General features: G+C 49.5%; 1 protein-coding gene across 38 annotated transcripts in view; it reads right to left on the bottom strand.

Moving 5' to 3' along the window:
• GFRA2 (GDNF family receptor alpha 2) overlaps positions 1–12259 on the bottom strand; it is a 410970-nt gene that overhangs the window by 61553 nt on the left and 337158 nt on the right. Inside the window, exon 1 of one of the 38 annotated variants that reach the window (XM_012435355.2) lies at positions 11298–11728. The exons of the other annotated variants lie outside the window; for them this stretch is intronic. Within the exon in view, the coding sequence (XP_012290778.1) occupies positions 11298–11346 (49 nt within the window). The 5' untranslated portion in view covers positions 11347–11728. Of the gene's footprint in view, positions 1–11297; positions 11729–12259 lie in introns of those variants that run through there. 38 annotated transcript variants of the gene reach the window in all.

Genomic DNA, 12259 nt, shown 5'->3' with positions numbered 1-12259 from the left:
CAAGGACTATTGTGGGGACACTGTCTCTAAGGGACAAGTTCTCCCAGGCCAGTGGTGGGATGCACCTGTCAGAGGCTGCTCTGCTGGCTGGAGGAGTGGAGTGGCCTGGCGCCAAGGTGGAGGAGAGACAACAGGAGGGACCCCAGAGAGGAGGTTAGCAACTGCAAGGGGAAAGACAGCTAATTTAGGCCTGTGGCTGCCTCCAGGTTCCCCAGGTGCTGCGTTCCCACTCCTCTCAGCAGGTTCCTGAGCTAGTGCTGGTGTAATTATAGCCTCCGTGACTTCCATTTGGAGCTTAAATAGTGAAAGCTTTTGCTAGAGGCAGGACATGTAAACTCCTGGGCCAAAACTTGGTAAATTTCCTAGGAAACAAAAAATCAAGAAACGCAGCTCCTACCTGGTTACCAGGAAGATGCCCCCTCTGATCCTCCCGGCAGGAACCGGATTCGAGTGGGCTGGATGATGAGAGAAAGGCCCCCAGGAGAGGGCCTGGGCTCTGAGACTCTGCCAAGCACCTCGCCAAAGAGGCAGCCTGTGCTGCATTTTCATCACGAGGGAGATGGCTAGGTCAGGGCTTGGCACAGGGCCAGCCACTGTCATTTGCAGCAGGATAGCCAGATGCATACCCCTTCAGAGACAGCCCCTGCCCTGCCATCTACCTAAGGCTCCTGGCCCTCCTGTCTGGAAGGTGAGTCCCCATTGGGAAGAAGGAGGTGGAGGATTCTAAATACAAACTTCACCTGCCAAGACCCCTCACAATTCTCGCCTGGCACTGAGGCTACAGCCCCTGAACTAAAACATGCAAAGGGCGGGGAATGGGGATTCAGGAAACTCAGCCCCCTCCATCTCCCTGCCCGAATCCCTGCACTAACAGCTGAGACCACACAAGACCTGAGAGGGACCTGGGAGCTAGAAATTTATCCCAGGCCTGGGCTGGCCCTGGAGAGCCTGAAATCAACACATGCTCCAGCTCCGCCCCAGTGGGTCTCCCAGGCCTGCCGAGAGCAGCCTTGATGGCCAAGGAGTAAATGGTAAACAGCTGCCCAAGGGAGAGGGAGGCGGGATTTAACCACACTTGGCCTTCTCCAAAACCTCAGTTAAGTCATCTTCCCAGCGCCCTGCCCCCACTCCAGGCCCCAGGGGACACTCTCTGGCTTCTTCTTATCTCCGCCTCTCCTCCTCCCTGGGTGAGGGCCAGGCCCAGGGAGTGCAGCCAGTAGGGGAGCACAGCCAGCAGCAGAGGGGCTGGCCAGCTGGGAGCTGCACAACCAGAAAGGGCTGCAGCTCAGCCTCCCCAGCTGCCCTGCCCCAGCCGCACCCAGCCCAGCCTCTCCTGTTAATTCCTGGGGTGCTGCCCTCAGCCAAGAGCCCATCTGCCCCACTAGGCTGTGATTCCAGACAGTGGAACCCCCCACGCTCTGCAGGAAGGCATAGGAGCGCTCTTTAAACTCATGTTCTTTAAATATTTATTTGACTTTTATATCGAGCTGTGTTTACCTAATTTCTGTTCCCTATCTCGTTTTGGCCACATTAACAGCACCATCTCTACTAATGTTTAATTAATTTTTTCTTTAGATCCCTTAATTATTCTTCTTTTTTTTTTTTTTTTTTTTTTTTGTTTGAGACAGAGTTTCTCTCTGTTGCCCATGCTGGAGTCCAGTGGCACCATCTCAGCTCAGTGCAGCCTCCGCCTCCCGGGTTCAAGTGATTCTCCTGCCTCAGTCGCCCAAGTAGCTGGGATTACAGGTGCCTGCCACCACACCTGGCTATTTTTGTGTGTGTGTATTTTTTAAGTAGAGACGGGGTTTTGCCATGTTGGTCAGGATAGTCTCAAACTCCTGGCCTCAAGTGATCCACCCGCCTTGGCCTCCCAAAGTGCTGGGATTACAGGCATGAGCCACCAAACTCAGCCTAAATCCCTTAATTCCTAAATAATGAATGTGTTTAATTCCTTATTGATTCACCTTTGAAATTTTTCAATACCTATCTAAATTTATCCTAAATGATAACACCTACATTAGTTCTGAATTTTTCTAACACATTAGAATCCAACAAACTTTTAAAAAATACGTATTCCTTGGCCCCATCTCGCATTCTGGCAGTGGCACGCAATGCACTCGGAGGGAAGTCACTGGTTTAGAGAAAGGCGCTTGACCTCTGGTGCGCTTGTGACTCACAGGCCCCACTGAGTCAGGAGCTCTGTGGCTGGTACTCGGGCATCCAGATTTCACAAGCTCCCTGCAATTCTGATGCCACCTTCCAAAGATAGAGAACCAGTGCTTAGGGGAGGGGTGGAGCTGCCCTTGGCCCACACCCCAAACACACACACACCTCACCCAGCACACAATTTAGCAAACCCACCCTTCACAGAGGGTGGTCTGTGGCCAGCTACTGTCACCTAAGCAGGCTGCCCAACTGTTTCATCCCCCTCTGCCACCTCCCAACAGAGAGGATCTTTCAGGTAGACTTTCCAATCGCAAATGAGCCCGTGGGCAGAAAGGAGAAGCTCACCATCCTGTAAAGCTTCCCAGCCAATGGGGACCCAGGCGATTTTTTGTTTGTTTGTTTGTTTTGCATTTTTTTGAGACAGTGTCTTGCTCTGTTGCCAAGCTGGAGTGCAATGGTGCGACCTCAGCTCACTGCAACCTCCACTTCCCAGGTTCAAGCAACTCCCCTGCCTCAGCCCCCCAGAGTAACTGGGACTACGGGTGCATGCCACCATGCCCGGCTAATTTATTTTATTTTAGTGGAGACAGGGTTTCACCATGTTAGCCAGGATGGTCTCGATCTCCTGACCTTGTGATCCATCCACCTCGGCCTCCCAAAGTGCTGGGATTACAGCAGTGAGCTACTGCACCCGGCCGGAACCCAAGCGTTTTAACCGCCCTTTCTGCCCCCGAGGAAACTGCCCCTCATCCCATTTGTAGCCACAATGTCTGTCCCTGAGCCCACCCTGGGCCCCTGTGCCAAGATGTGGAGCTCTACTACGTAACTGGCAGTTAAAGAACGTGGGTCCTAATTCTGTCTCTGCTTCTCCAAGCTGAAGAAGACCCCAGGTAAATCTTTCTCCCTCTCTGGGTCTCATTTCTTCAACTGAATGATGACAAATTTTGAACTGCATAATTGCTTACATTTTGTGCCTCTCCCACTTGCCCACCCAATGCAGCAGTGCAAGAATCTGAGGGATGGAGGGCCAGAAAAAGCCCTGCTGTCTCACCTGGGTCCTTCCAGCTGGAGCCACAGGTCCACCATGGCAGGCTAAAAGGAGCCCACTCTGGTCCTGTGCAAACTCAACCGCATATGTACACACACACACACACAGGCACACACCCAACCACACCCACCCCTCCAGGAGCAGAACCTGAGTCCCTGCATTAGCAGCTGGTCAACAAATACTTTCATATCGACTACATGCCAGGCCGTAAAATCCAGCGGTGTGCAGGAAAGAAAGAATTGTCCCTCTCCTGCAGCTTTCACTCTAGTGAGAGTAAGACTGACAGTAAACACATACATACGTACATACATACGTACATACATACATACATACATAAATAAGGTCTGGCATGGTGGCTCACACCTGTAATCCCAACACTTTGGGAGGCCAAGGTGGCCGGATCACTGGAGGCCAGGAGTTAGAGACCAGCTTTGTCAACATGGCAAAACTCTGTCTCTACTAAAATTACAAAAGTAAGCCGGGAGTTGTGGCGCACACCTGTAATCCCAGCTACTCGGGAGGCTGAGGCAGGAGAACGGCTTGAATCCAGTCCAGGAGGCAGAAGTTGCAGAGTGCCAAGATCATCCCATTGCACTCCAGCCTGGGCAACAGAGCAAGGCTCTGTTTCAAGATAAATAAATAAATAATTTAAAGAAAGAAAAATAAGGGAATTTAAGAGAATGACTGGCTGCGTGTGGTGGTTCACGCCTATAACCCCAACACTTTGGGAGGCTGAGGCAGGTGTATCACTGGAGGTCAGGAGTTCAAGACCAGCCTGGCCAACACAGCAAAACCCATCTCTACTAAAAATACAAAAATTAGCCAAGAGTGGTGGCACACCTGTAATCCCAGCTACTCAGGAGGCTGAGGCAGAAGAATCACTTGAACCCAGGAGGTGGAGGTTGCAGTGAGCTGAGATTGTGCCACTGTACGCCATCCTGGGCAACAGAGCAAGACTCTGTCTCAAAAAAAAAAAAAAAGAGAGGATGACCAAGGAATGAGGGAGGGCCTTTCCAAGGAGGTGACATCAAGTTGAAGTAGAATGACTAAAATGACGGGCAGGAATGGAGCACACACACACACACAAAAGGTAAGAGAATTCCAAGCAAGAGGAAGAGCAAGCACAAAGGTTCTGAGACACCCATGAGCTTGGCACATTCCTAGTCAAAAGGAAGGGTACGGTTGCCAGAGCTTCTTAGAGGAAGTCAGAGGGCCAGTCAGGGGAACCTGGGGGACAGGTAAGAACTTCAGATTTTATTCTAAAATGCAAAGTGCTGGAGAGCATTAAGGAGGTAGGCACATGACCTCATTCACTGACACATGGAAGTGAGGGTGTATCTGAGGGTAGGAGGCAGGAAGGAGACCAGTCACAGGCTGTCTCAGTAGCAGTAAGCTAGTGGAGGCTTGGGTGGGGTGGTGACTGCAGAGAGGGCAAAAAGTGAGCCCATTCTGCATATAATTTAGAGATAAAGCCAGTAGGATTGCTTATATTTTGAGTGAGAGGAGACAGATAAATCAAAAAAACCTCTTGGATTTTTGGCCTGAGTATCAAGTGGATGGAAATATCATTTCACAAAAAAGGAAAAATTTGGAAGGAAAGAAGAGAGGCAGAATGGAATGGACCATTCCATTTTTGACTTGTTAAATTTGAAATGTCTATTAGATGTCAAAGAAAGGGGGGATGTTGAAAAGGCAGAAGGGTCCGCAAGCCTGAAGTTCAGGAAAGAGGTCTGGACTAAAGACACAAAACTTGGCATGGTTGACACTGGAGGCTATGGAAAGCCACATAACTCAGTGAGGATCCCTGGGTTGGGGATGAGAATGAAGAGGAGGAAAGAAGTCAGGACAGCTCTGGGTCGCCATTTATTCAATGGAGGCCAGAAAAGAAGGGATCTTGAGCTGGAGGCAAATCAAGAGATGCTGATTTCATGGAAGGCAAGAGTTTCAAAAAGGAGAACAGTCAACTGACACCCAAGTAATTAGGGGCATAAGGGTGAGTGGAGGGGCAACTCACAATGAGATGTAGAATAAATAAACTCTCAGCAGGGCTACAAGAAAGACAGGAAGGGCAGGTAGAGAAAGGGAGGGGCCAGAAGCAGAGACTCCAGGGAGTTGCCCCTAATCCCAGCCTTTCCTGTACGGTTAAAGCTACCCTGACCACTACCTCCAACTTCATGCTGGATGACTGTCACCTCCACACCTCAGCCTGGATGACTGTCACCTCCACACCTCCTGCTAGATGACTGTCACCTCCAACCTCATGCTGGATGACTGTCACCTCCACACCTCATGCTGGATGACTGTCACCTCCACACCTCATGCAGGATGACTGTCACCTCCACACCTCAGCCTGGATGACTGACACCTCCAAACTCATGCTGGATGACTGTCATCTCCACACCTCATGCTGGATGACTGTCACCTCCACACCTCAGCCTAGATGACTGTCACCTCCAACCTCATGCTGGATGACTGTCACCTCCACACCTCAGCCTAGATGACTGTCACTACCATACCTCATGCTGGATGACTGTCACCTCCAACCTCATGCTGGATGACTGTCACCTCCACACCTCAGCCTAGATGACTGTCACCTCCACATCTCTTGCTGGATGAATGTCACCTCCAACCTAAGCCTGGATGACTGTCACCTCCACACCTCAGCCTAGATGACTATCACCTCCAACCTCATGCTGGATGACTGTCACCTCCACACCTCAGCCTGGATGACTGTCACCTCCACACCTCATGCTGGATGACTGTCACCTCCAACCTCACGCTGGATGACTGTCACCTCCACATCTCTTGCTGGATGAATGTCACCTCCAACCTCATACGGATGACTGTCACCTCCACACCTCAGCCTAGATGACTGTCACCTCCACACCTCAGTCTGGATGACTATCACCTCCAACCTCATGCTGGATGACTGTCACCTCCACACCTCAGCCTGGATGACTGTCACCTCCACACCTCATGCTGGATGCCTGTCACCTCCACGCGTCATGTTGGATGACTGTCACCTCCACGCCTCATGCTGGATGACTGACACCTCCACGCCTCATGCTGGATGACTGACACCTCCATGCGTCATGCTGGATGACTGTCACCTCCAACCTCATGCTGGATGACTGTCACCTCCACACCTCATGGCTGAATAGCTATAATCTCCACACCTCACGCTGTATCTCCTCATGGGGCATCCAACCCCAGCCCGCCCTCAAGATACATTTATATTTTGCAGGTAATGTTTACTGACAACCCACTGTGTGCAAAAGTAAAGCTGGACTGACGAATAAAACCACCAAGTCTCCTGCCCTCCTGGGGCTCGCATTCTAGCTCAGGTGAGAGATCACAAGTAAACAAATGGAAACTTTCCCCTTTGGGTATGGGCTCCCAGAAAAAGCAGAGACCCTGGTCCAGCAGTGGCTTGTGGGGAAGGTGGAAGACCTGGCTAGACCACTATCACAGCAAGTGTGCACAGGTTATATAACGTCTTTAAGCCTCACTTTCCTCACCTGCAAAACTGGGATAGAACACCTACCTGCCTATACAGAAGATGATGCTAAAAGGAAAAGGGGCAATGTGATGAAAACGCCCCTTGCAGTTTCCTACCCATAGTACATAGGCAATAAATGCTTGCTTTAAAAGGTGTCTCCTGGCCAGACGTGGTGGCTCACACCTGTAATCCCAGAACTTTGGGAGGCCGAGATGGGGGGGGATCCCCGGAGGCCAGGAGTTCAAGACCAGCCTGGCCAACATGGTGAAACCCCATCTCTACTAAAGATATGAAAATCAGCTGGGTGTGATGGCGTGCACCTGTAATCCCAGGCACTCAGGTGGCTAAGGCACCAGAACCGCTTGAACCTAAGAGGTAGAGGTTGCAGTGAGCTGAGAGCTCTGGCCACTGCACTCCAGCCTATGTGACAGAGCAAGACTCCGTCTCAAAAAAAAAAAAAAAAAAAGTGTCACCTGGCTAAAAGGTCCTTCCTCTCATCTCACCTCTCTGGCTACCTTCACATTACACTGCCCTGCTAGGAAAAGAAGCCAGTCCCTTGTGCTCCAGGCTCTCTACACATTATGCTGCAAAATGTAAAACGGTCCCCAGTCTTCCCTTCTATAAGCAAAAGATCTTCAGGGCTTCCTCTGCTCCATCCAGGTTGCCTGAGAAAGCAAGATCTCAGGGCATCTTCCTCCCTTCTGGGCCCCCTCACTATCAGGAGTGGGAGCCAGGAGCACCACCATCTAGCTGGAAGCAATACATCAGTGTCCCCATCCCCAGGAGCTGATGAGAACAATCCCAGAGCCTTGCCTCCAGTCCTCTCAGTTGTCAATCAAAGGCTGGGAATCCAATAGGACCTGAACCCTTGTCCCCTATTGCTCTGTACTCAGGGTGCTCACCCTCCTCAAATCAGCCCTGGAAGTCTTAGTCCAAGCTTCCTTATCATCTCAACTTTCTTTCTGAACTTTCTCCTCATTCTCAGCCCTACTATGTCACCGGGACCACCCAGCACTCTCCAGATAAAGCTGCAGTTTTGGAAGCAGACTAACCCGCCAAAAATCAATTTGACAAATGGCAAATACACTGAACATCAATTTGAAAGAAAATCAATTTGGACACTTTCAAATTTCATTTTATATTTTGTCAAATTTAAACCATCCTTAAAATTCTTTCTCCAAGTCTTCAAACTTCAGGTTAGTCTTAATTTTGTGGTTCTGACAATTAAAAATTTAAGTTCCATTCTTTCATATTTGAAGGAATTTTTTAACCACTTTTGAGTGCCCTATTTCTTTTAAATATAGTTTTGGTATTTTGGGGTTTTTTAAAAAATATATTTGGGGCTTTTACCATTCTCATACCAATTCCCACAATGATGAGTTGGGTTTAATTTTGTATCTGCAACCATTAAAAACCAAATTCCAAGCATTTCATATTGATGTGATTAACCTAAATCTTTCCTCAGCATTTTTTATTTGATGGTGTAGAGAATGGACATAAGATTGGAAGCACCCACCACAAGCTGAATTTTTGTTTACTGGTTATGAAATATGCTTTTCTCACCATAAGAAGTCTACATCAACTCATGGTCATGAGTTAGCTTCCAAAAAACTGAATATATCTTAAAATACAGCTATGAAGACCATTTGCAAAAATCTTCAAAAGCCATGAAAACCATTCAATGTGAATTTCTAAAACCATGAAAAATAATTCAAAGACAGTTTGGGTAAACCAATGCATTTTGTAAAATCAGTGACTTTGTTATTCAGCATCCTAATTTTGAAAGAAGTGGCCATTGGGCAGCTCATGGATGGCTAGGGGCCTCCTTTCTACTCCTCATCATTTCTGCCCTATCTGTTCTCCTGGGAAGTTCATACCATCAGCTGCCCTTACTCCTCTGGAGGCTGTCACTCACTCACTCTGCCATTCTCTTCTCTCAGGAATGACCTCACACCTGGCTCACCATCTCCAGTTCACCCCTTTCTGGGCACCATTCCTAGAGGCTTCCACTCAATAGGGATGGTCGGTCTGCACGATACTCTGTCCACCTCCAGTAATCTCCTCCTACCCTTAGCTCCCCCTTGCCGTAGTCATATTCTTGACCTTGACCTTCATCAACATCCAAATCCCCGCTGAAAGGCTGACATCACACATCCCAGTCTCGGCCACCCTCTCCTCACCTTCCAGCCCACTCTCTGGAATTCCCACTCCAGCAAACCCTCAACCTCTCCCAGACCCTGACCCACTGACCTGGCCACTTGCTCTCCCTCACCCATCCCCCTACCCTGTTGTCAGTTCCTCCTTACCCAATCCAGACTTCCCAGCCTGCACGCAACTCCCTGAACTCCTCAGCCCCACTCTTCCTCTATCATAGTCATGCACCGGTTTAACCCCAGTGAAATCCAACCACCCCCACTCCATGCTGGCTCCTGAGCAGGCAAAGGTCACTAGGTAACACACACACACACATACACACACACAGGCTGACTGGTCTCACTTTAAAGTCCTGAGATCAAGCTTTAAATGCCTTAAAGCAGACATTTCTCACCTTCCCCTGTCTGTCTTCCCACTCTGTTTCTTCCCCCCTAGTTCTAAGCTGATTATCTTGTCTTGGTCTGTTCGGGCTGCTTAACAAATAGCATAGACAGAGTGGCTTATAGATAAACCATGAGAAATTCATTTCTCATGGTTCTCGAGGCTGGGAAGTCCAAGCTCAGGGTGCTGGTGAATTTGGTGTCTGGTGAGGGCTCACTTGCTTGTTGACAGACAGCCGTCTTCTGGCTGTGTCCTCACTTATCGGAAGGGGCAAGTGAGTTCCTAGGGTCTCCATTTGAAGGACACTAATCGTATTCATAAGTGCTCCAATCTCATGGCCTAATCATCTCCCAAAGGCCCCACTTCCTAAAACCCCTGCCTTGGGATTTAGGATTTCAACCTATGAATTTGTTGGGCAGCAGGACCAAACATTGAGATTATAGCACCTTAACTTGTATTTGATGAGACAATAGAAGATTTGGACAGAAATGCCCTCACCTTCCCACCCACCAGTGACCGACCTGTCTCACCTGGATAGCCAGCTCTGCCTTCTCTCTGTTGGAAGGACCCAGCTCCAGCCTCATCAAAGGCTGCCCTGCCATGCGTGCTGGTGCATGCCACATAGACCCCATCCCTCTTCACTTATTGAAGACGTCACTCCTGAAATCACCCCCTTCCTGCTTATATCCTTCAATTCTGCCCTCTCTCAGGATCATTCCCAACAGGTACAAACGTGCCACCATCTTTGCCTTTCTCAAGACAGAACAAAACCAAAAACAAAGACCTTCCCTTGACCACCACCCAACCCCCCATTTCACTGCTCCCCTTCCTAGCAAAGCTTGAAAGAGTAGACTTGTGGCTGCTGATTCTACCTTCTCCTCTCACATTTTCTCCTCCATCCTCCCCACATCAACCTTCTAACCTCACCCTCCAAGAAGGCTATTCTAGCAAGATCATGGGTGACCTCCATGACGCTGAATCACAGTCACTTCTCTGAACTTCACTGGCTTGACCTCTGGGTGGCATCTGGACAGGCTAATCACTTCTCTCTTCCTCTTTTTTTCTGACCAGCCTCGAGTGCAGTGGCATGATCACAGCTTACTGCCACCTTGACCTCGTGGGCTCAGTCTTCCCACCTCGGCCTCCCCAGTAGCTAGGACCACCCACATGTGCCACCGTGCTTACCAGTTTTTGTATATTTTATAGAGATGAGGTTTTGCTATGTTGCTCAGACTGGTCTCGAACTTCTGGACTCAAGAGATCTGCCTTCCAAAGTGCTGGGATTACAGGTGTGAGCCACTGCACCTGGCCCACTTCCCTTTTCTTGACACCTCTACTTGTCTTGGCTTCCCTGACACAACTGACTGATTTCTCCCTCTCTTTCTGGCCCTAGTCTCAGCTGCCTTAGCTAGCTCTTCCTCCGCTACTCGGTGAGACCCAGCCTCACTCTCTCCTGACTATACACCCTCCCTCCATGACCTTACCATTCCATGGCTTTAAACATTTATATGCTAATAACTCTCAACCCACGTATCAACCCTGACCTCTCCCCAGAACTCCAGGTCTACATCTAACTGCATCCTTGGCACTTCCAGGGGAGGTCTAATTGGCGTCTCCAGCCTAACCTGGCCAACACAGAATTCTTGATTTCTGCCCACTGAACCTCCCAACCTGTTCCTCCCTTCATCTTCATCCTAGTAAATGGCAGCATCCCTGTTGTTCAAGTCCAAAATATCAAGTTATCCATAAATTCATCCCCGCTTCCTTTCAACACCACCTCCAAAATATATCCAAGCCCTGCATCCTCTCCATCTCTCCCATGATCATCTGCAGCAACCTCCTAACCTAGATCTCTCTGCCTCCACTCTGCTCTGTGCCCACCCCCATGATCCATTCTCCACAGTGCAAGAGTAATCTTTTCACACACATAGATCACACTGTGCTACTCAACTGCCTCAATGCCTCCAACGGTTTCTCATCACTCTTAAAATAAAAGGTTCCAGCCACATGTGCTTCCCTGGGCCTCAGCCTCCACATGCAGGACCTCACCAGGGCCTTTTGCTCGCTGTTCCTTCTGCCATTTCTCTGATCTTCCCATGGCTGGATCCTTCCTGTGAGTCAGACTTGGGCGTTCCCAGTCACCTCTGTCCCATCATCCTATTTTAATTCTCAGCTTGGCATTCATCACTGTCTCACATGTCTTGTTAATTTGTCTGTCGGCTTGTTTTCTATTTTTCTCTGTCTCCAGCTAATAGAAGAACATAAACTCCATACGAGCAGCACCTGCCCCTGTGTTGTTCGCTGATATATCCTCAGCACCTAGAACAAGGCATGGCTCGCAGAGGACGCTCAGTGAATATCTGGGGATGAATTCACACACATTCCATCTGAGCCTAAGTGCCCCGAGTTAACGCAGAAGCCTCCAGACGCAGGACACCCCAAACACACAGATGAAGTGCAGTCCACTCATTCCTGCTGCTCATCAGGCAAAGATGGCCTCCTTTTTCTAATGTCCCTCCCTGTTCACCGCTAAGCCCCTCTTTCCAGGGCTCCCCTCAGAGGATGAAGTGGGGGTTGGGGGAGTCATTTCCATTAGGGTCAGAGCTGAGACTGTTCTGAGTCACTCTGGCCCCTCCCTCCCTGTCCCTCTCACCCTTCCTTCCCTATCCCTTCAGACAGAAGGCCACTGCCAAAAACCCACAGCCACTCCCACCACACACACACTAACACACACACACACACCACACCACACACACACAACACCCCATACACTAACCCATACATGCCTACACACACAGCTACACACTAGATACACTACCCATACACACACACAACACACCATACACTACTCCATACACACCTACACACACACTACATACATTAACCCATACACACCTATACACACACGACACACAACACACCATACACTACCCCATAAACACGTACACACACACCACACACAACACCCCATACACTACCTCACACACACAGTACCCCACACACACCTATAC

This window comes from Aotus nancymaae, unplaced genomic scaffold (assembly GCF_030222135.1).
Source record: "Aotus nancymaae isolate 86718 unplaced genomic scaffold, 86718_ANA_hifiasm-v0.15.2.pri h1tg000079l, whole genome shotgun sequence".
NCBI classification, from domain to species: domain Eukaryota; kingdom Metazoa; phylum Chordata; class Mammalia; order Primates; family Aotidae; genus Aotus; species Aotus nancymaae.
This window is presented reverse-complemented; position numbering and strand designations above follow the sequence as displayed.